Source organism: Panthera leo, chromosome B4, assembly GCF_018350215.1.
Source record: "Panthera leo isolate Ple1 chromosome B4, P.leo_Ple1_pat1.1, whole genome shotgun sequence".
Taxonomy (NCBI): Eukaryota; Metazoa; Chordata; class Mammalia; order Carnivora; family Felidae; genus Panthera; species Panthera leo.
The window spans coordinates 77,294,549-77,318,581 of record NC_056685.1 but is presented as its reverse complement, the minus strand read 5'-3'; the positions used below and the strand labels follow the sequence as shown (position 1 = coordinate 77,318,581).

Here is a 24,033-nt window from a genome sequence, read left to right as displayed (position 1 = left end):
AACAGTAGACACAATTTAAACGACTAGATTAACAAACAGTTGTAGACTGAATACCTGTATTTGTGGGTCAAGAAATAGAATATAGCAAGCATCCTAGAAGCCTGGCTGTATCTCGCTCTCTTTTCCATAGATAACCACCGTTCTGACTTTTATGGTAACAGGTTTTTTCCTTGTCTTTATAGTGTGACCATCTGTTTAAACAAACAGTTTCATATTGCCTGTTTTTGAGCTTTGATAAGGCAGGCATCTTTCTGAGCTGGCATTCTGACTACGTTACTCCCGTTTAAATCTTTCACTGGCTCACTTCATCTCGTTGACTTCTCAGCTCGCAGCCATGTAGATCTATTGGGGATTTGTTCTCTATCAGGTTAGCTAAACTGTAATTCCCATCCCTGCATTTTTTCTGAGTTAGCTTGGCTCACAAGAGACATTTTGCTGGAGATTTGAAGGTAAAATTGAAGCAGTATAGCTTCTGTATTCTTTTCACACTTGGAAGGCTCGGTGCAGGGTTACTAGGCGCTGTTACAGCTTGTGCGTGTTGTTTATCTGCTGGCTCACCTTGCCGTTGCTGGGCAGCTGTCAGACCCACAGATTGTTCAGCTCCTTCTGGAGCTCCTCCTTTAGCTTCTTTGGCTACAAGGCCAGTGGATTAGCTCCATGATAGACGGCTCCAGCTTCTCCCTACAGGTCACACCATGATCGAAGTTAGAGTCAGTTAGAGACTGACTCAGGTTTCTATTTCTCTGTGGGTTCCAGCTCTTCCTTGCAGATTCCAGTTTATTCTTCCTTCCCAACTGCTGCCTGGCTAAATTTAGGCTCCAGTATTAGAAACATAAGCAACAGCCTCACATGGACTGTTTAACCAGCTCCCAAAGTTGGTTAGGGTCATGTTTCTATAATTCCCTTTGTATATATCACTACTCATAGTTTTACTTCTCTGGTTGAACCCTGACTGATACAGATTTTGGTATCAGAAGCTTCCAGAGGAACGTTACCATGAGTACAGGTCCTCCGAATAGGTTCTGGGTCATCTCGAATTGGTTCTCTGGTGTGATGAGATTTAAAGATATTAATGGCCATTTTTTCCAGTAGTAAAGACAATGCTAGCAGCCCACGGCATGCTAGCAAAGCATTTTTTAAAGACTGTCGCCTATAGATAAGATACCCTTAATCAGGTGCCTGTAGAAAACAAGGGCTTTGGGTGATCAAGTATTTACTGTCATAGAACATTTAGTGGAAAAGAGAAGTATAATTAGGTTGGTTTCTTCTAAGTGTGCTGGAGAACTCGGGAAAACAAAATGATGGGCTCAGGGCTTTTAACTCCTCGTTTAAAGTCCGATGAGGGGACCTGAAAGCTTTATGACTTCCCAGAAAGAAACTCAACTCCTGTAGCTGTGAGGCTGATATTTTTGAAAAACACAACACAGGGACTTATCCTGTGAGTGGCTAATCACTACAATCATAAAATTCCCACCCTCACAGAGTCTCTTTTGTCAAAGTTAGGGCATTGCTTTGGAAAGAGTGGGACCCTGAAAATTAGGATGGGGATACGTGGGCAGATTTCAGTGACAGAGAGTCCTTAAATCCCTGTATCTGACTGAGACCCCTTTCCACTGCTTTCAGAGAATGACTGAAACTTGGACTGAAAGGTAATCTCCACTAAATGAAGCTGCAATGCCAGAGCTTTCTTGGTATAATTGTAAGGTACAGCAGTGATTCTGTACTGGCAGTGATTCTTCTTTACTGGGGCAATTTTATTCCCCAGGGAAATCTGGCAATTTCTGGAGCTATTTTTGGTTGTCACTCTGGGGGTGGGTAGGTGCTATTGGCATCTAGAGGGTAGGGGCCAGGGATGCTGCTAAACATCCTGTAATGCACAAGACAGCCCTCCACAGAGCAATTAGTCCAAAATGTCAGTAGTGCCGAGACTAAGAAACCCTGACATTTGGGAAGGTATCCAAAGGCTTAGGGAGATTGGAATGTTAAGGTAGATTTATCCTGCTCATTCACCCCCTAAATATATCTACTCCCTTCACCAAGGCTGCGGAAAACACATTTGTGAAGGGAGTCCTGGCATCCTTGGAGAGTTCCGTGGCAACTATCTTCTGTAAGCCAGAAATGACAGTGGAAACTGCTAAGCTTCCTGAATTCAGTGGAGACGGTGGGATCCTGAGAAGCAGGGGTCAAGGAGCACCATTTAATTGACAAAGACGAGGAAAGTGTGATTACTGTAATGGGCAGCAAAGACTAAACAGTAATCAGAATAGGCTAAGCCACAAAGACCTTTGGCATTGTCTAATTGATTATGGTGTCCCTAGAGTTGAAAGTGGTGGGCAACATTGAAGCAGAAAAGCTCTAGGTTTGGTGAATAAAAGTTTAACTTGAGTCATCACAGTAGACAGCCATGGGCCCCCAACCAATTCCCAGATTTGAGTCACTTCACAGACCCAGAGTCCCTTGAATAAAGGAGAAGTCAGATCTCCTTAAGAAAAGATGCTGTTAACACGGCCAAAAAGTAAATACTATGAACAGATCTGTGGCCATTCACCAAGATGCCTATGCATAAGGAATGGCAAATGATCACATTTGTGAGATTATGAAACACTGGCTCTGAATTGATACGAATGCCTGGAGAATTAGGGCGGTCTACCAGTCAAGCTAGGAGTTTATGAAGGTCAGGTGGTCAGTGGAGGTTTGCTGTGGGTCCGTTTTGCAGTTGGCCTGGTGGGCCCCTAAATCCATATGTCATTTGGATTGTCATTTCCCCAGTTCTGGAAGGTGTAACTGGAAGGGACATACTCAGCAACTGTCAGAATCCTCACATCAGTTCCCTGACCTGGGGTGTAAGGGCTATTATGGTGGGGAAAGCCAACTGTAAGCCGTTCTACTTGCCTGTATCTACCAAAAGAGTAAACCAAAGCAGTACTGCATTCCTAGATGGACTGTGGAGATTAGTGCCATCATCAAGGACTTTAAAGATGCTAGGGTGGGGATTCCTACCACATACCAATTCAATTTGCCTCTTTGGCTAGAAGACAGATGGCTCTTGGAGAATGATAATGGATTTCTATAAACTTAATCAGATGATCACTCTAATTGCAGCTGTTGTCCAGGTGTGGTTTCATTGCTAGAGCCTATCAATACAAGCATCTTTGCTGTTTGATTCGCAGCTGTTAATCTGGTTGATTGCTTTATTCTCTAGAGCTTTTAATAAAAACTACCAAAAGCATTTTGCTTTCACCCGGTTGGGCCAAGAGTATACTTTCACTATTCAGTCTCAGGGCTGCCTGAATTCTCCAGACTATGCCATAATCTGGTCTGCAAGGACTTTGATCATCGCTCCATTGCACAGGACAGCACGTTAATCCATTACATTGATCTGATCTATCAAGGGGAGATTATGGTACTACTATATAATGGTAAGGTAAGGAGGTATGTGTGGAATGCATGTATCTTCTGGGCATTTTTTAGTACTCCCATGTCCTGTGATTAAAGACCATGGAAAACTATACCCAATACAAGCAGACTGGCTAAGGACCGAGACCATTTAGGAATGAAGGTGTGGGTCACCATTCTAGTCAAATAACCACGAATAGCCAAGGTGCTTGCTGAAGGCAAAGTGAGTAAGAAATGACTAGTGGAAGAACATAGTTATAATACCAGCCATGACCATCTGACCAGTTGTAGAAACAAAGTCTGATGGAAATATTTCTTCCTTATTTTGATATGAATACATTTGTATATACATTAATTTTTTTTTCTATTTGCTACTTCCGTTTATCTGCCATCTAATGTAAAAAGTGTTAATAATACTTAATCTTACATTTCAGGATTTAGGTTACAGGATATCAAACGGGAATGTGACTCTATTCAAAGACAAATCAACACCACCCAAAGATGGGTAAAAGGATTTTTGTATCCTCTTTTGGGACAGAATTAGCATGTTTTTGGTTATACAATGGATGGTTGATTTTGCCATTGTCTTTATTTGAAAGTTAAGTGTATTAAAAGAGATGTACATGGATGCCAGGTTGACAAGGCCTAGTGGTAAGTTTGTGTTGTGTCAACTTAAGCTAAACTATAACTACGTTTCCAGAATTCCTTTCCGTTTATTCCCTGAGTTATTGCAGAAGAAGCACTTTGCATAAGGTTTAGAGGACAGAAGTGAAGCAGCAGCTAAATTCATTTTTTTCTTGGAAGGCAGCACATGTTTGCTTATCTGCTGGTCCACTTTGTTGGCATGGGGCAACAACTAGGAATGCATCTACTGTGGACCTGCTTAATTTCCTCCTTCACCTTTTCTGACTCCTTGGCTAGGTTCATGTTTATCTCCAAGATGAAGGGCATCATTTTTCCCTCTGTCACTCCCATCATCAAATTCAGAGGCTTAGAGATGGTGAGAAACCCACAAGGGTTCCAGTCTATCCTATGTGTTCAGCCCATCCTTGTAGCTTCCAGATTTTTCTTGCTTCTCTCACTTTACATCTACTTTTTAAAAAAAAAAAATATTTATTTATATCTATCTAGCTTTTTGCTAGAAACACCAGATAGGAAAATAAAGACCATTTGAATTAAAAAAAAATTATTTATTTATTTATTTATTTATTTATTTATTTATTTATTTGGAGAGTACAAGCGGGGGAGGAGCAGAGAGAGGGGGACAGAGGATCCAAATCCTGCTCTGTGCTGACAGCCCCATGTGGGGCTTGAACTCACAAACCGCAAGATCATGACCTAAGCCAAAGTTGGGCGCTCAACTGACTGAGCCACCCACGTGCCCCCACATCTACTTTTCGTTTTTTTTTAATGTTTATTTATTTTTGAGAGAGCGTGAGCGGAGGAAGGGCAGAGAGAGAGAAAGATATAGAATCTGAGGCAGGCTTTAGGCTCTGAGCTGTCAGCACAGAGCCCGATGCAGGGCTCAAATTCATGAACTGCGAGATCATGACCTGAGCTGAAGTTGGATGCTTAACTGACTGAGCCACCCAGGCACCCCTCATATGGTTTAATCCTTAGGGAAGCCTCTCCTGGACTCTCAGCCCTAGTTAAATGCCCCTCCTTTCTGCTTGTGCTTCCATAGCAACAACCTGTGCTATCTCTGTCATAGCATCTGTGAGTTTATATGGTCTTCTGTTGTTGGTGTCTCTTCCTAAGGAGACTAAACTGTTTGAGGGTAGGGACTGAGTCTTACCTCTGTATCTCTAGACCAGTGCAGTGCTTTGCACATAGCAAGAGCTTAATAAATGTTTGCTAAATGATGAAAATGAGCATTGTAACTTTGTAGTGAGGCTTCCTATATTTTGTTAACACCTGTGTATCACAGCTCATGGTAGTAAGATAATTACCATATAACTCCCTATACACAATCCCCACACTGCTCATTCCATAATCCTAGACCTACTCTTAGGCTGATTCTACTCTGCACAGCATGAAAGAGAACTAAGAAGATTGTAACTTGTTCTCATTAATGTAGACCAAAAAAAAAAAAAAAAAAAAAAAAGATAATTTAGATCCCCAAACTAGATTTCTTGTTAGAGCTATCTGGTTTAGCTGTTGATATAACTGGAATTAACCAGATAATTTTACACCTGTTCTTTGGATTTCACTACATTAAGTATAGCCTAATTTATAGACTGATTAAAAAAGGGTTGCCTATTGCTCAGACCGGGACTAAAAGGAGAACAGATGTGGAGATTGTGGGCTCCAAAAAATGTATTCTTCCCAGTTAAACTACATCAGTAATTATATCTGCTGTTCGAATAGGCCAAGAACTATGACTGCTGCTCTTAGGTGAGCAGTAAAGGCTGGAATCTAGAACCACTGCTTTAGTTGGGTTATAGAAGGTACGAACTATTCACTGCTCCTTTCATAATACAAGATAACAGAACCCAAAACCTAGTTCTCTACCTTTTAAAAATGTTTATTTATTTATCTTGAGGGGGGGGGGGGAGAGTGGGGAGGGGCAGAGGGAGAGAGAGAACCCCAAGCAGGTGCCACGCTGTCAGTCCAGAGCCCAATGTAGGGCTCGATCTCGCAAAACGTGAGATCATGACCTGAGCCGAAATTAAGGGTCAGACTGTCAAGTGACGGAGCTACCCAGGTGTCCCCTCTGTTTTAAACTGAGTTATAATCGACCTATAACATTATATTAGTTTCAGGTGTACAACAATGATTTGTTATTTCTATATGTTGTAATGATCACCACAGTAAGCCTAGTTAATGTCTGTAACCATGAATACTTACAGAATTTTTTTCCTGTGATGAGAACTTTGAAGATCTACTCTCTACTCTCAGCAACTTTCAAATATGCAAAACCGTATTATGAACTATAGTCACCAATATGTACATGACATCCCCAGCACTTATTTATTTTATAACTGGACGTTTGTACTTTTTTGTCTACTGGTTGTTTTTCTTTCAGTGCTTAAAATACCAAGAAATTAAGCCTATTATGGGGAAGCAACTTCAACCAAGTGAAGTTCATGGTCTTTCTTACCATTCCTCCTCCATTATATCATCTTAACCCAATTTTCATTTTCCAATATGATTGAATAAAATAAATAAAAATACTCACAAAGACAGCACAAGATACAAATTAAGCAGGTTACCTAGAGTCACAGCTCCTACAACACATCCTTGGGCAGCAACTCTCATGTGAATAAGATGAATGGACATTTTCTGATCCCTTCTGTACTTTAACGTGTAAAGACCATAGGACACCACAGTCATAAAGCCTGCTATTCCTATTAAAGAAAAAAGTAGAGGTTATGTAAATAGTAGGCTAGAATCCCCAACATTTAGAGAGCTGAATAAGACTGTCCAAAGGATCAGTACTTGGAAGATAAGCAGGCAAGATACCAGAGAATACTTTAAAAAGAACCATGCTGGATTTGATCCACAGATTTTTTAAAGAGACCCTTAACATTTATGGATTCAATATTTGCAGTTTTTGACTCTTCCCAGAAAACCCCGAATCATAGAGTGTAGTAATTTCTCTTTTTTTCCTGAGGCATGATTTCAGATTGTGCATGCTGAGAGACTTTTATCTGGGGCAAGTCACTTTAGCCAGTGAGTGAACCAACAACAAACATCCCAGCATCCATAGCTTTCGAATGTTTGCCTTTACTCCTGTCTACTTGTTATCAAATAAGGAGTAAATCTAGTAAAATGAGAACATTTTTGATCTTCTGTAAAAATGAGATATTTGAATTGTAATGAGACATGGAAAGGTATGAATATTTGCACAGGAAGTGTGTGACTCCAAAAAGAACTATGACTCTAGGAGACTCCAGAAGGGCAAATATTTTTGTATTCCCTACCAGTGTCAAGGGGTGAATATGCTGCTGTGACAACCAAGATCCTATGTAATTGGCTCTAAGACAGAACACCAATCAACTGAATAGGAAATGTTCTAGAAACAGATTTAAAACACTGTGAGAACACTGAGAATTCATGACAAATCAAAATAACCAAATAACAGATAAAGGAGTAATTATTTAATAAATTCCATCGGTACAATTTGTTGGTATAAAGAACTAATTTGAATTTGTATCTCACAGCAGACCCTCCAAAAAAAAATTCTGCAGGAGTTAGAATTAAATGTAAAAACAAAACAAAAACACCAATAAAAACAAAGAGGAATAGCATATTTGTAACATCTAAAAGAGGGTAAAATAGACTTAAGAGAAAATGATAAGGACAAAATGCCATTTTGACATAAGAATAAAGAAAACTTTTGCATAATGAAAACATGGGTCTATTTTTTGGGTTTTCTCTCCTATGTTGTTGGTCTGTGTATCTGTCCCTCCATCAACACCACACTGTCTTGATTACTGTAGCTATATAGTAAGCCTCCATATCAGGTAGAGTGATTTCTCCCACTTTATCCTTGTTTTTTAATGTTTTAGCCACTTTAGGACTTCTGCCTTTACTTGTAAATTTTATTTTTTATTGACTTTTTAAAGCTATTTTTAAAACAATTTTTAAAAACGAATTTTTAATGTTTATTTATTTTTGAGAGAGAGAGAGAGAGAGAGAGAGACAGAGTGTGAGCAGGGGAGGGGCAAAGAGAGAGGGAGACACAGAACCCAAATCAGGCTCCAGGCGCCGAGCTGTCAGCACAGAGCCTGACACGGGACTCAAACGCATGAACCGTGAGCTCATGACCTGAGCCAAAGTCGGACGCTTAACCTACTGAGCCACCCAGGTGTCCCTAAAAAAATTTTTTTTTAAGTGTATTTATTTTTGAGAGAGAGAGAATCCCAATGACGTGGGGTTCAAACTCACAAACCCAGAGATCATGACCTGAGCCAAAATCAAGAATCAGAGCCCAACTGACTAAGTCACCCAGGCACCCCTTTACATGTAAATTTTGGAGTAAGCATGTCTTATCTACAAAAAAACTTACTGGGGTTTTGATGGGAAGTACACAAACATGTAGATCAATTTGGGGAGAGTCTTCCAATCCATGAACACAATACTACCTGTGGTCTTTACGTTTATTTAGGTCCTTTTTTAATTCTTTCATTAACATTTTATAATTTTCAGCATACAGATTGCATGTATGTTTTGTTAAGCATATATCTAAGCATTTCATTGCCTTTGGAGTGACTGTAAATGAGGTTATGTTTTTAATTTCAGTTTCTGTATGTTGTTAATACATGGAAATTCAGTTGGTATTTATGTAGGATAGCAAATTTTGATTAGTTATGTTGGCACATGTATGCCTCTGTAGGTGGGTGAGGATATATTTATTCTTTCAGAATCCATTTAATAAGTGGAAGTAAGAGAGTAATTGCATTGACATGTATATTTTGTAGGCCGATTAGCAAATGAAATCAAAATTAAAATGACAAAAACAGCAAAAAACAAGTAATAATAGAATAGTGGCAGACATGTTGAGAAACAGGTACAATGCTGAAAGCTCTGTGAGTTTAGCCAACTCTATAAAGATTTCTGGAAATATATAATAAGGGGTGTTAAATCAGATGTACTTCCTGCCCTAAAAATTCATACTCCAAGGAAATAAGCAAAAGAAACGTCAAGAAGTTGACACAAAGATGTTTATGGCTACACTATGTATGAAGAAAACCTGAACAACCCAAATGTCCCAAACAGAGGAAGAACTGCCATAGCTACGAAAAAAATTATAAGCATAGCAAGGAGTTTCAATATGTATGTGTGCAGAGACCTTAACAATGATCATAAAATAATTTTAAGCAATATAGATTGTATTTATTGATGGAATGGAAATATATCTACTTATATTTAATGATGGAAGTTGTTGAAGACAATAAAAATATTTATTGGTGGAATGTAAATATATCTCTTTATAGATATATTTAATGATGGAAGTTGTTGAAGATAAATACAAATGTTTTGTGAGTTTTCGGCACAGCTCACTCCCTGCAGCAGGAAATATATAGTAGATATTATTAAAATAACAATAGCTAAACAAACTATTCAATAATATATATTCAGATTTTGTCATTTATTTTTCTAGCAAAAACTTGATTCTCTTCCCTTATCAAATCAAGGCTCTGTTCTTAGTTAAATTGGTTTTGTTTCTTTTGGAGATTAAAGTCAGAACCTTTACTGTTTTCCATGTAGTGTCTCTGTGTAGTTTATATGTAATTGAATTTAGCTGGAAACACTTTTATCTTACTACTTTAATCACCCTAAATGTCTCTGGAAAAATTATTTAATTTGCAGTGGGCACAGTGATTAATCTCTCTATTCATGATAGTGATCTGTTCAAGTGGCAACAAGTTCTTGAATTGTTTTTCCAGTTAAAAATGCTAAGGAAGATGAATCACTATAACATTATTTGCTTCCATTTCTTGTAGGTGCTATTATCAAGTTTTAATCAAATGAAATTAAATGTATAAACAGCATATTAGTATAAAGTAAAATTTTGATTCTTTTTAATATGTGAATAATGACACAAGGTTGCTAGATTTGCAGTGGTAACAGAAACCCAATGATATACCTATTCAGGAGGTTTTAGGGAATTAATCACCTATGTCAGTGTAACTTACATAATGTAAGTCTCATTTAAATAAGTTATTTTAATAGCTTCCAGACCAAATGAACACCAGGCAAGAGGCATGGCTGCAGTATACAATAATAATGCTTGCATCAGCTAAAGCATCCAAAAGAACAAAGAGAAAACTTAGATTTTAAAACATAATATTGGTGTTTAGATTGTGTGTGTGTGTGTGTGTGTGTGTGTGTGTGTGTCTAAGTCCACTTACATATAGTATTTGTTCTAAATGTAGGCATATTAAGTCTGTGTCAGGAAAAGACAAACAGGCTAAGCCTCCAGGTCTAACTATAATACCACTTCTTTAATCTAGAGTTTATTTAACCATCAACCTCAACATCTGGAACACTTCAGGAAACCAGCAAAAAGGGCCATTGAACATGAACATCACAAAGTTCACGCTCTCAAGTGTACAGACAAGTAGGTAGGCCTAGGCTTTTTCATTCAGAGCTTCTTTACTCTGAATTGACTCACAGTTCTTTTAAACTTGGGTAGCTAGCTTCTGGTGCCACAGAATACTAGAAGCAGAAGTTTTTGATTGCACTCAACATTAATGGAAGAGACAGAAAAATCTATAAACATCAGACACAAGAGTTTAAAGGTTGGAGTTAGAACAGAAAGAGACATACACATCTCAGTAGTCATTCTTAGACTTTCAATGTAATAAACTGGTGCTGCTAATGATCTAGTCATGATAGAAGTGTTAAAGTTCATTCAACTCCAGTTAGAGTGGCTGGGAACTAGGAATTCGAGATAGACCTCGAATGAAGAGGAGTTAAGTAAGATTTGAAGCTTCGTAATAAAAATAGCTAACATTTACTGGGGATTTGCCATCTACTAGAAACTGTTCTGAAAGTTTAACTTCTACTTAGAGAGGCTTAGCTTCAGTTATCTTAAAAGTTCAATGATGTAAAACATCTCCATTCTCAAAGATACTGGGTAAGGCATTATTATTATTACAGACAGTTCTCCAGTGTCCAGTCAAGGCTTGTACTTACCTACGGGGACAAAGGGGGAGTCTCTAGATTTCCTAATCAGTCGTGAGAGTGGGCTTTCCTCCCCATCTGCTGACCACTGGTTATCTGAAGACATTTTTCTCTCTAGTAACAGTAGGGGATAAATGTGGTTGCTGTGAAACATTAAAAATCCATTTACCCTCTCCCAATACATTGTCGATTATGTGTTTTCAGTTTGCTTGATCTGCCTGCTTGCTCCATTGAAATAAACAGTCCTGTTTCCTTCACCCTTTTCATTATGGAATCCTTTCATCTTGTTTGGGGGTAGGGGGTAAAAGAAAAAGAGAAGTGATGGTAATCAGATTCCGTGAATACAGAATGAAGACACAGATCATAACTGGGTTATTCAGTCTCCTTTCACTGCTCAGCATTTGAGAACATGGGGAATCTCAAAACTTCTTCCACAAACAGGAAGACAATGCTTTTACAAAACATTTTAAAGAATGATGGCAGTGCCACATACGCAGAATTACTTCCCGATTCACAGCTGATGGCAGAATGATCATTCCAATTCTTCAGAATGTGCAGAGCACTATAAAATCATTGACACAGTGGAAATAATCCTCCTTGTCTATACAGGAATGAGGAAACTCACAGTCATCAACATGGCTTAGCAGCACCTCAGTCTGTTATCTGCACCACCCACTCTTTTTACCTCAAAATTCAAATACCATGGCTTCATCCTATAAATCGGCTTTCATCGGAAAATGGAACCCGGTAAGCGGCAGAAGCACCATACCTTTGGCGTACCCCACCACCTGCTGCCTGTCCCAGTGCTCCTTGAGCAGGAAGCTGTGGATCAGAACAGGCTTTGAAAGGCTGAGACACATTTATGTGCAATTTCCTACGAATTGATCGTGAGAAAGCCCATAAACAACCTGCTCGCCCCCGCCCCCGCCCCAGGGGGGGCGTGGCCAGCTGGTATTGCCAAGGTTTCCACCTCCCCCGCTGGAAATTTACTAACACCACCTGGACCACAAACATTGGGGGTTTTGAAGACAGCACTAAGGAAACATTAAGGATTTTGAAGAAGATGCTTTTACTGAATTCTGCCTTCACAGGGAGCTCCCAACTTCTCTCCATGGCTGTGAGTCCCCACTACCTGATACCAGGACCCCAAATCAAGAGGAAAGTGGGCCCGTGGTTACAACATTGGGCTTGGGCGGGGGTGGATGTTAGCCATCTGAGGCCGAGAGTCTTGTCTTTAACGACTCTGGGGGCACCTGGGTGGCTCAGTCGGTTAAGCCTCCCACTTCAGCTCGGGTCATGATCTCCTGGTTCCGGGGTTCAGGCTCCCCCCATCAGTTCAGAGCCTGCAGTCGGCTTCAGATTCTGTCTCCCTCTCTCTCTACCCTTCCCCCACTCACACTCGGTCTCTCAAAAATTAATTAATCAATTAAACAAACATTAAAAAGAAAAAAGAATATGCACTTGCTAAAGGGGCGCCCACTGTGGCCCAGATCCCTGGCTGAGATGCCACGAGCCTGCACCTGGGGTCACCTGGAGGCGAGGCCCTCACACCTGAGGCTCCCGCAGAGCCTCGAGCAGCTTGAGCACCAGGCTGTAAAGCACTTGACGTCACCAAGCCCCCGGCCAATGTGAGAGCCCGATAGGCGCAGGAAGGTGCTGAGGGAGCTGTTGTCCTGCGCCTGTGCCGGGAGCCTGAGCCTTCTGTGGCTCCCCGGGCTGGTCGGTGGTGGACGCTGCTTTTGCTTCTGTTGTGACCCCGCAGCCTTCGGGTGCTCGAGGCCTCGGAAAAGTCCTGGCTCACCATCTCCTTCTGACTGCATCCACAAAGATGAGCGCAGAGCACCAGGTAGCGTTCACGGTTTTTTCCTTATGGCTTTAAACTTTTAAGTAATTTCGAATTTACAGAGAAGTGCCCAGAATAGTACAAAAAATTGGATGTCCGACACCCAGCTTGCCTTTTGTTAACATTTAGCCACATTTGCTTTATCATTTTTCTCAACGAAAATTTCTCCCTTCCTTCCTTTCTTCCTGAGACCCATCTGAAAGTGAGTCATATACTGATGCGCCCCAACCCCTAAAAACTTTTGTATGCATTTGGGGCATTCTTTTATGTAACCATAGTACCGTGGTCAAAATCAGGATGCTAGTTTTGTTATAATACTATAATCTAAAGATTTTATTCATATTTCAGCAGTTAAGGTCCCAGTGATGACCTTAATAACAAACATTTTTTTTCTAGGCTAAGATTCAATCAGGATTACATACTGCCTTTGGTTGTCAAGTCGCTTTATCCCCCCCTCTAATCTGAAACAATTTCCTTAGTCGTTGTATTAGTCAAGATTCTCCAGAGAAACAGAACCAACAGGAGATATATATACACATATATATACTTACACACATATACGCACACACATACATGTATGTATGTATATGTGTGTATATATATATATATATATATATATATATATATATATATGAGCTTGCATATCTCCGTATGCATATATTCATGTATATATACTTATATATGAAGAAATTTACTATAGGAATTGGCTCACGTGGTTGTGGGAGCTGAGAAGTCTCATGATCTGCCATCTGTAACCTCGCAATGGTGTAAGTCCTTATCCAACCCCAAAGGCCTGAGAACCGGGAGCAGTGATGTCTGAGGGCAGAAGATGGATGTTCCTGCTCAGGCAGAGAACACATTCACCCTTCCTCTGCCTTTTTGTCCTGTTCAGGCCCTCAGTGGATTTGATAATACTCCACTGCATTGGCGAGGGTGCTCTTTATTGGTCTACCAGCTCAAATGCTAATGATCTCTTCTGGAAACACCCTCACAAACACACCCAGATATAAGGTTTTACCAGCTATCTGGGCGTCCCTTAGCCCAGTCAAGTTGACATGTAAAATTAACCATCAAAATCTTCTTTTGTCTTTCATGACCCTGATATTTTGCTAACACAGTCCACTTATTTTGTAGGATGTCTCCCAATTTAGTTTTTTGCTGATACTTTCTCATCATTAGGTTGTGGTTATACATTTTTGGCAGAGTGATGCTGTGTTCTTGGTGTGCAGTATCCGGAGGCACATAACTTAGTTCATCTGGTGGCAGTAACTCTGATCCACTGTTATGCTGATAAATGTCTAACAGCTGGTTATCCAGAGGAAGAGAAGCCCTGACTTGTAATATTTGTCACTTTCCACTTGTAAATGGCCAATTTCAAGCTACTGTTATGTCATCACTGAACACAAAGTTGGGAAGAGACGTGCTGCCCCTGAGTTGGGGTGAGTTGACTCTGGCACGCCACAGTTTTGAGCATTTGGATTAAGGTGGGGTCCGCCAGTTACTACACTGTAAAGTTCCTCTTTTTTCCCTTTATTCATAATGAGTATTTTGTGAGGAGGTACTTTAATATTATGCAAATACACTGTTATGTATCAGGCTTTTACTCATTAACTTCAGCATCCATTTATGATCCTTGCCTGAATCAATTAATATTATGTTTGCCAGATGATAATTTTCTAAATACATCATTCTTTTTACATTTTTCAGTTGGCACTCTAATGTAAGGAATTGCTTTTCCTTCTTTCCTATTATTCATTTATTTATATCAGTTTGGTCTCGTGAATTTCTATTTTATTCAGTGCTTATCCATCACCACCATTATTTATTTTGATGGTCAAACTGTCCCAGATTTGTCTAATGGGAGCCCCTTCAGGCTGGCTTCTATTGACTCCTATTGACATGACCCCATCATTCTTCAAACATTCTTCTTTCTATCCTGGCATAACAAGATGTTCCAGGCTAAACTTGTACTTTTTCTGCCCCAGCTCTGAAATCAGCCACTTCTTTAAGGAGCCCTGATTCATTTTAGTAGAGAATCATATTTAGAAACCACGTTCCAGGCATTAGAAGTGCTCATTGTTCCTGGAGTGTCATTCCTTCTAAGCCCTCTCTCAGTAGGCAGAATTAGGATTTATATCTATGTCTGTTTCTCTTCCTATGTACCTATCTATACTAAAATCATGAGTTTGTAGTAAGATCTCCAAATTCAACCCAACTCCACAGGATTCATTCTAGTCTTCCCTTTTCATTATTTGTGATACCTTTCTCTGTGAGAGACCTGGCTCCTGCTATCTTTAGGATATTTACTTATTTGCTTAATTCTAGAGTACACAAAAATTCATTTCAGATTTTCTAACCCATACCTCTGTGAAAAACAAGCCCATTAAATATTTTTTTATAGTTCTTTTTTGTCAGAGGGAAAATGGTCAAAATACTGTCTTCAAAAATCATTTGGAATGAAAACACATTTCTACACAAAAACTCGTGGGCAGATGTCCACAGCATCATTGTTCTTAGTAGCCAATAAATGGAAACAACCCAAACATCCATCATTTGATGGAAAAATAAAATGTGAGGGAGGCAAACCATAAGAGACTCTTAAATACAGAGAACAAACTTGAGGGTTGATGGGGAAGGGTGGGAGAGAGGGGGAAATGAGTGATGGCATTGAGGAGGGCACTTGTTGGAATGAGCACTGGGTATTGTATGGAAGCGATGAATCCTGAAGCCAAGAGCACACTGTATACACTGTATGTTAGCTAACTTGGCAATAAAATTATATTTAACAAAAAAAAAAAAAAGAAAAGAAAGAAAATGTGATATAGCTATACAATGGAAAATTATTTGGCCATAAAAAGAAATGAAGTACTGATATGTGCTATACCATAGATGAACCTTGAAACATGCTAAGTGAAAGAAGCCTGTTATAAAAGACCATATATTGTGTGATTCCATTTTTATGAAATACCCAGAATAAAAAAATCTATAGAGATGGAAAATAGAGAGCTGCCTGGGTGGCTCAGTTGGTTGAGCGTCCAACTCTTGGTTTCAGCTCAGGTCATAATCCCAGGGTCATGGAATTGAGTCCTGCATTGGGCTCCACGCTGAGTGTGGGGCCTGCTTAAAATATTCTCTCCCCCCACCCCACCCCGTCTCTCCTGCCTCTGCACCTCTCCCCTGCTTATGCTCACTCACTCTCTCTAAAATAAAAAAATAATAAAATTAAAACCATAAATTTTAAAAAATAAAATAGATTAGTGGTTGCCTGAGGCTGTGAGACAGTGGAAGGAAAATAGGGAGTGACTACTAATGGTTACAGAGGCTTTTCAGGGGGTAATGAAAAAAATTTTTTAAATAGATTGCATTGGGGGCACCGGTAGCTCAGGCAGTTAAGTATCTGACTCTTGATTTCAGCTCAGATCATGATCTCGTGGTTCATGAGATCAAGCCCATGTCAAGCTCTGTGCTGACAGCATGGAGCCTGCCTTGGGATTCTCTCTCCTCTCTCTCCCTCTTTCTCTCTCTGCCCCTCCTCTGCTTGTGCTTTCTCTCTCTCTCTCTCTCTCTCTCTCTCTCTCTCAAAATAAACAAATATTTTTGGAGTAGTAGTTGGTTAAGTGTCTGACTCTTGATCTAGGCTCAGGTCATGATCTCACGGTTTGTGAGTTCGAGCCCCACATTGGACTCTACACTGACGGTGCTGAGGCTGCTTGGGATTCTGTGTCTCCTCTCTGCTCCTACCTTGCCTGTGCTTGCTCTCTCTCTCAATAAATAAATAAAACTTTTTAAAAAAAGCAGAAAAGAATTTTACACACACACACACACACACACACACAAAAGAATACCATTAGGTGTTTTTTATTTTTCGATTTTAGGGATGCCCCCCCCCCCCATTCTTCATTTCATCTTATGTAAAAAACATTCTTTTGCATATTTTATGTAAGACATTAACATGGTTCCCCAAATCAAAACTATACAAAGGGTATATTTAAAACTGCATCACTGCTCTTCCCCCTTTTATTTCTGCTCTCTTCCCACCCACCACTATAGACAACCAATCTCGCTAGTGTCTGGCTTATTCTTCTGCAGTTTCTTTTTGCAAAAATAAACATATACGTGGGTATTCTCTTATTTATCCTTCTTTTTTACAGAGAAGGTACCACACTATAGCTAGTTTTAGGTGACAGAGCTTCTGTTTACTCAATAATATGTCCTTGAAATCACACCTTATCACCCTAGCAGCTCTCTGTCTCCCATCCAAGCACTAACCAGGCCTGACCCTGCTTAGCTTCCGAGATCAGACGAGATCGGGCGCGTTCAGGGTGGTGTGGCCGTAGACTCTAGCAGCTCTTTGTCATACTGCTATTCAGGTATGTAGTAAGTGCTCCGCTGTGCAAAAAGTGCCCTGGTTTATTCAAGCATATTCGTATGTATGAGCATCTAGCTTGGAAACATTACAAACGATGCGACAATGAACTGTCTTGTGCTTCTGTACTTTCCTGTTGTTGGAAGCGTATCTTCAGGATGCAATTCTAGAGGTGGGAGTGGCGGGCCAAAAGGTAAATGCAGGTATAGTTTTGTCAAGTATTGCCAAATTCCACAAGAGTTGAACACTTTGGCATCCCCATCAGCGATACGCAGGTATGTCTGTTTCCCCATGGCTTGCCCATCTGAATGTATTGTCAGACTTTTGGAGTCTTGGCAGACCTGATGTGTGAGAAGTGGTATCCCCCAGTAGGTTTAATTCGCATTTTGTGGATTGTGAGCGAGATTGAGCATGACGTCTAGGGCCATTTTTGCGTAGTAAAAATTATTTGCCTTCATAATTTTTAAGTTCCTGAGGAATTTGGGGAGGGTTGGCAGATATCCCCAGACTCGTCAAAGGATTCTGAGTTCAGGGATCGGTACAGGAAGCCTCCAGAAGTAGAAATGATCATTTTAGCGTGAGGAGACTTCAGAGACAAACACGAGCTGTCCTGTAAAGTGCAGCCAGATTGCCTTTTTGAAACCTAGAGTTTCATGTTGTCCTTTTGTATCCCTCGTTCAGTTCTTCCCGCAACTCGTTTGCCATTCTGCACCGTTCTCACCTTGGCTCTGTGTTAGGCCAGCTGGAGCTTCGTGAAAGTCCCCACTATCATTTACATATTTGCCTTTTCTTTCTTTGTCCAGTCTAGCTGATGTGGTAGGCAGAATAATGCCTCCTCTACCCCACTCCCGGAGATCTCCCCGTCCTAGTACCAGCAACCTATTGGATGTGTTATGTTACAAGGCAAAGGGAAACTAAGGTTGCAGGTGGAATTAAGCTTGCTATCCAGCTGACCTTGAGATGTGGTTATTCTGGAGTATCTTGGTAGGGCCTGTGTAATCACAAGGGCCCTTAGAAGTGAAACTGGGAGACAAGAAAGTCAGGTCCGTTTCAGAAAGAGATTTGAACCAGCGTGGCCTCGCGAAGCTGGCGAAGGCAAGGGAACAGTTTCTTCCGGGGGGCCTACAGAAAACGAACAAACAAACGAAACCCTGCCAACACCTTGGTTTTAGCCAAGTGACACCCATTTGGGGCTTTTGTCCTCCAGAACCGGTAGATAAAAGTTTGTATTGTTTTAAACCACTAAATCTGTGGTAATTTGTCATGGCAGCAATAGGAAACTAATATGGCTGACACGGGCCTGGCATTCTCCCACATAGCCAGTCTGCCCGAAAGGCCAGGAGAGGGAGGTGATGTGGAACTGGACTTGGCAGTTCTGTTGAATTCCCACAAAAGGAAGTCTGTAGGGATGGAGAGGACTAAGGATAGAATTCTGGGGAAGTAAAAGGCAGCCAAGGAGCTCGAGATGGAGCAGCCAGAGGGTCAAAAAGACTCACAAGAAAAAGGAGGAAGATCTCCAGAAGAGCGGTCAGAATCAGATAGTACACAGTTCATACAAAGAACGAAGCCTTGGGGCGCGTGGGTGGCTCAGTCGGTTAAGCGTCTGACTTCCACTCGGGTCATAATCTCACGGTTCGTGGGCTCGAGTCCCTCATTGGGCTCTGTGTTGACAGCTCAGAGCCTGGACCCTGCTTTGGATTCTGTGACTCCCTCTTTCTCTACTCCTCCCCCACTCACGCTCTGTCTCTCTCTCTCAAAAATAAATAAACATTTAAAAAAATTTTAAAAAAAACACACCAAAGAACAAAGCCTTTATATTTGGGAAGCAGGATATCCGTGGTGGCTTCGAGGAGAACAGTTTCAGAGAGGGCTGGCTACCCAATGAGAATGGATTGAGGAGTGAGTGGGAAGTAGGCAAAAAAAAATGGATTTGATATTTTTAAGAGATTTGAAGGGAGGAAAAGAGCATAGCGATTTCAGGGGAAAGCAAAGCTAAGTTTTTTTTGGTGTTTTTTGTTTGTTTGTTTTTACTGGAGGAAGGTGGTGTGGATTTTAGGGTATTTGAACACAAGGGGAAGAGTGAAGATGCAAAAAGAGTGTGACTTGGCAGGAAAAAAAGACCGGGAAGAAATGAATCCAGGGCCCAGGGCTGGCCTTGCAGGTCTGATCAGGAGAGGGCATCTGGTGGGGTTCTTAAATCTGTAGACCCGCTCGATGGCTCTCTGTTTGTGTTTCCCTCTGTGGAGTAGTAAAAGTCCTCTGCTGAGAGGAGAGGCGTGGCAATGTGGAAATGAGCATGGTCAAGGACGGGCGGGACCCTGTGGCAGCTGAGGATACATTAGCAGTTTCTGAGCAGCCCTGAGAAGTCTAACTGGGGCTTTGGGCTCTCTCCTAAAGGCAGCAGAGGAGACAAATGAGTGGGATCGTTTGTATGTTTCACACAGATGGAGTGCTGCAGGTAAAAGCTGAGTTAAGAGGAACCCCCTGTCCCCCAAGAAGCTTTGAGTCAGTCTGGGGCAGACAGATGAGTAAAGCAACAATGGCAGCACATGAGAACGTGACAGGAGGAGGCCTGGGCTCGTGGGAGCCTGGATGAAGGACCTAAAGACCCAACTGGAGAATTAAGGAAGTTCTCTTCGGAGAAAGTGACTTTTACGGGATATTGTAGAGAACTAGTCGATTTGAGGTGAAGAGAGGAGAGGGTAGGGCATTCTGGGCAGAGGGCACAGCGCGCGGAAAGGCTCAGAGGCAGAAGGTCCAGACAGCACAGTGTGTAGAGTCAGGGGTGGGAGTGGCTTGTAGAGAATCAAGCTGCAGGGCCAGTGGGGCCAGATCGCGAGAGCCTTGCATTTTAACCTAAGGATTTTGAAGTTTCATCTGAAAACCATGAAAAGCCATCCAAAGGTTTGAGGCAGGAAGTGATTTAAAAAAAATTTTTTTTTTTACATTTATTTATTTTTGAGAGATAGAGACAAAGCACGAGCATGGAGGGGCAGAGAGAGAGAGACAGAATCTGAAGCAGGCTCCAGGCTCTGAGCTCTCAGCACAGAGCCTGTTGCGGGGCTTGAACTCAAGAACTGCGAGATCATGACCTGAGCCGAAGTCAGAAGCTTAACCAACTGAGCCACCCAGGCGCCCCCAGGTGGCACCATTTTACCTAATTCTTACACTTTCAGACATACCTGTCCTCCAGGTATGGATGTGTATTTGCTGTGTGTGCAAAAGGCAAATATTTTTTATGAAATTTACTCAGGATCCCAGAAGGCCTCCTTCCCAGAATCCGAAGGGAAGAAAATAAAAGCACAGTAGCAAAAAGGGGGGCTGACAGGTTATTGATTTATTGATTGTGGCTATGTTCTCCAGTGTTTTCTCTCACTTTCAACATTTGGGCAGATGAGGTTGCCTCCATTGGTAAGTAGTTTGGTATATGGCAACATTTATATTTATAAGTAAATATTATGGGGTCACCTGGGTGGCTCAGTCGGTTAAGGGTCCAACGTCGGCTCAGGTCATGATGTCACAGTTCATGAGTTCGGGCCCCGCATCGGGCTCTGTGCTGACAGCTTAAAGCCTGGAGCCTGTTTCAGATTCTGTGTCTCCCTCTCTCTGCCCCTCTCCCACTCATGCTCTGTCTCTTTCTCTCAAAAACAAATAAACATTATAAATATTATGTATTTTAATATTGCACTCTTGGCTTTTAAAAAAGTTTTTAGCTTTTTGTGTCCTTAAGCTGTGGCAGACAATAAAATTTAAAAGAAACTCTTCCTCTGAGACCAGAGCAAATAATCCGTTCCCATAACCTGAGAGGTGAGATAGAATTTGAACTGAGTGCTGCTGTTTCTACAGTTCTAATACTGTCTACTTAGCCTGACAGGTAAAATGTGAGCCAAGATTAGAGGGATTTGGGAAATCACATCTGTATCTTTAGCGCTCTGTGTAGAAGCTCTTTGCAGCATCTCCTGTAGGTGCCAAACATTTTAGTGTTAGGTGCAAACATGAGGGCTTTGTCAAGTTATTTTTTATGGGAGATTTCTTTAACAGTATACTGAGTCTCCAGAAAAACATTAGGGTGTATAGTAATCTAGCCGATTGGAATTCTAGGACTGCATTTATAGAAGTAAAATATCTTGGGGCGCCTGGGTGGCTCAGTCGGTTGAGTGACCGACTTCGGCTCAGGTCATGATCTCCTGGTCCGTGAGTTCGAGCCCCGCATCGGACTCTGTGCTGACAGCTCAGAGCCTGGAGCCTGTTTGGGATTCCGTGTCTCCCTCTCTCTCTGCCCCTCTCCTGCTCATGCGCTCTCTCTCTCTCTCTCTCTCTCTCTCTCTCTCTCTCTCTCTCAAAGAATAAATAAACATTAAAGAAAATTAAGAAAGAAGTAAAATATCTTTTCCTATAGACAAATTAACTTTATTCTGTTCCTCTCACAATTGCTTAAGGAGGCCGGGCCCCGACCCAAGTAAGGGACCATGTGAAGAACTCCAGCGCTCACGGCAAACAGTTTGAAGTTTACAAAGCACTGTTTGCATTATGTCCTGCATCCTCACAAGAATCCTGGGAGATGTAAGCAGTGTTCTCTTTTTAAGCGAACAAGTGAATTAGTAAGACGTAATGTTAGTACGATTAGATTCAATTAGATTCAGTTAGTAAGATTCAGACGTTCTCACTCCGAACCCCATCCTTTCCCCGCTGGCCTACACAGCAGGGAGAAGTGTTGAGGTGTCTGTGGACAGTCCCAAGTGCGAAGTTGAGCGACCTCAGTTCAACTCAGGAAGCTGAGTAGCTGCCTTCATAATTTGAGTTGCAGGAATGGCTAGAGTAAAGTGTTTTGGAAATTAGGAGCTTGAAGGCGGTGGGTGTTGAAGGCATGGAGACCAGTTTGAAGCGTTTTCTGGCATGAGAGATTGTGACTTAGATCAGACATTGGTGCCTTCCTAGGAAACCACTTCTTTGTGCCTCAGGAAAATTATTTGCTGAGTTATCGTTTTTCCATCCTAGGTTATTGGGGTGAATTGAGTGAAGGAAGGCAAAGAAAGCTGAGTCAGTTGCAAAAGGAGTGTTTTTCTACTTCTCTATCTACATGTAGTATCTTCCCCTCACCTTGGAGCTATTTTGCTGCCATGTCCCTGAATCATGCAATACCTAGCAAGTTCCTGCACACATGGTTTGTGATTCGAGCTGTCCACACTCAATCTATACATGTAATCATCCAGGGCTTAGTTCTCAAACTAAGATGGTGGCTGTGGAAAGGCGGTAGAAGGGGCCATCTAAGAGGTATGGAGAAGAGGATTTGATGACGAATTGATCGGTAACTACTCTGGGAGCACCTGGTATGTAGTAAGCACTGTGTCTGGCCTGTGCACTAATACCCACAAGTGTATTAGTGAATGCTGAGGGATTTCTCAAAGAGGAAGCTTCTTGAAACAGCCAGCAAATGCTTTCTAGAAGGGCGTCTCTTTATCTGGTCCTTGGGAAATAATCCTAGGTGTTGAAGAAATTAGCAAGTGTCGCTTGTTTAGGGAAGGACACGGTTGAGTTTTGTTTTTGACATGTTAAATTCTCAATGCAAAGGAATGGCAAAAGTGTGAGGTTTAAGAATCTCTTCCACACGGGTGATAGCTCACAAGCTAGGAGTATAAGCAAGGCTCGAGGGATGAAACACACACTGAATGAGTCTCGGGGACCATTCACAGTGAAATGGTAGAGAAAGGAGACAGAATTACAGAGACTTGGGTTTGAAGAGACCTCAAAAAGCATCACAACATTGTGGGGAGGGCTGGGCTTTGGAATCAGGTAAGTTTCATGGGCATACTGGTGTGATCACTCAGTAAGTGGCTTTGGGCAAGTGACATTGACCATTTGTCATGGGCCCTTTCTCGTTTGTCAATTGCAGGTAATGTATCTGCCTTATAGAGTTATGAGTATTCTATGAAATAATAGTGTAAAAACTTGGTGCCTGGCATAAAGAAGGCATGTAATAAATGAAAATTTTTATTATTAGCTATTAGAGTCTTGGAATAGAAGGATCATTCCAAGGAGAAGGTTGACATCAGTGTCGGACCCATTTTAAAGATTGAGAAGGACACAGCCTGAATTAAGGCTGTGAGAGGTTTTTACTTTTAGAACAGTAAATTCTGAATGGCAATTGTCCTTGTTTGTATGTAATTCTCTATAGGTTCCGCAAATTTCCTTTAGGAATAAAATAATAACTTGCTTGGCCAGCAAATTGCTATGTTTTATTTTTTGTTTGTTGTTGTTTTGTTTGCTTTTTTTGTTTGTTTTCAAATGAGCTAGAAATTGGGAATATTGGCCCCTCTACGTTCATTTCCTGTATCCTCAATCAACATGTCCTCTGTTCTTGATTCTGGCAGTTCCATGGATCAGGGACTTCTGATTATTCTTTTCTTATTTTGTAAGGATTTTATTTTTAAGTAATCTCTGCACTCAACGTGGGGCTCTAACTCCCAACCCTGAGATCAAGAGTCACATGCCCCTCCGGCTGAGCCAGCCTGGCGCCCTTGGTTTTTCTTTAATGTAGCCTGAATGCTTTTGGTTTTAGGTATTGAAAGAGTTCAAGTGACACTTCCTGGACAGTTTTCTTTTTAGCTTTTGTTGGCACGAGGCTCCTTGATCATTACGCTCCCAATTGCATTAACAGATTAATGGGAATTGAATTTCAGTTAAGTTCTAGGTCTTCTAAAGCAATACCAAAGGGGAAGGCTTATGTTAAGGGTTAAGAGTACACAAGGTGCTATTATGCAATATTTGCTTCACTCGCTATCCAAGTATGAAATAT

At 41.2% G+C, this 24,033-nt stretch overlaps 2 protein-coding genes across 4 annotated transcripts in view; one reads left to right on the top strand and one right to left on the bottom strand.

Moving 5' to 3' along the window:
* The window catches only part of SLC11A2 (solute carrier family 11 member 2), a 63,935-nt gene extending 59,436 nt beyond the window's left edge, over positions 1-4,499 (top strand). The window contains exon 18 of the transcript XR_006204841.1: positions 3,831-4,499. The gene's annotated coding sequence lies outside the window, so the exon portion shown is untranslated. The remainder of the gene's footprint in view (positions 1-3,830) is intronic.
* Positions 1-24,033, bottom strand: part of LOC122224549 (methyltransferase-like protein 7A) — a 39,642-nt gene that overhangs the window by 3,605 nt on the left and 12,004 nt on the right. The window contains exons 2-3 of one of the 3 annotated variants that reach the window (XM_042946542.1): positions 11,041-11,140; positions 6,609-6,743 (exon numbers count right to left, since the gene is read on the bottom strand). In XM_042946542.1, the coding sequence (XP_042802476.1) occupies positions 6,609-6,743; positions 11,041-11,140 (235 nt within the window). Of the gene's footprint in view, positions 1-6,608; positions 6,744-11,040; positions 11,141-17,163; positions 18,360-24,033 lie in introns of those variants that run through there. The other 2 variants (XM_042946539.1, XM_042946541.1) reach the window with 2 other exon arrangements.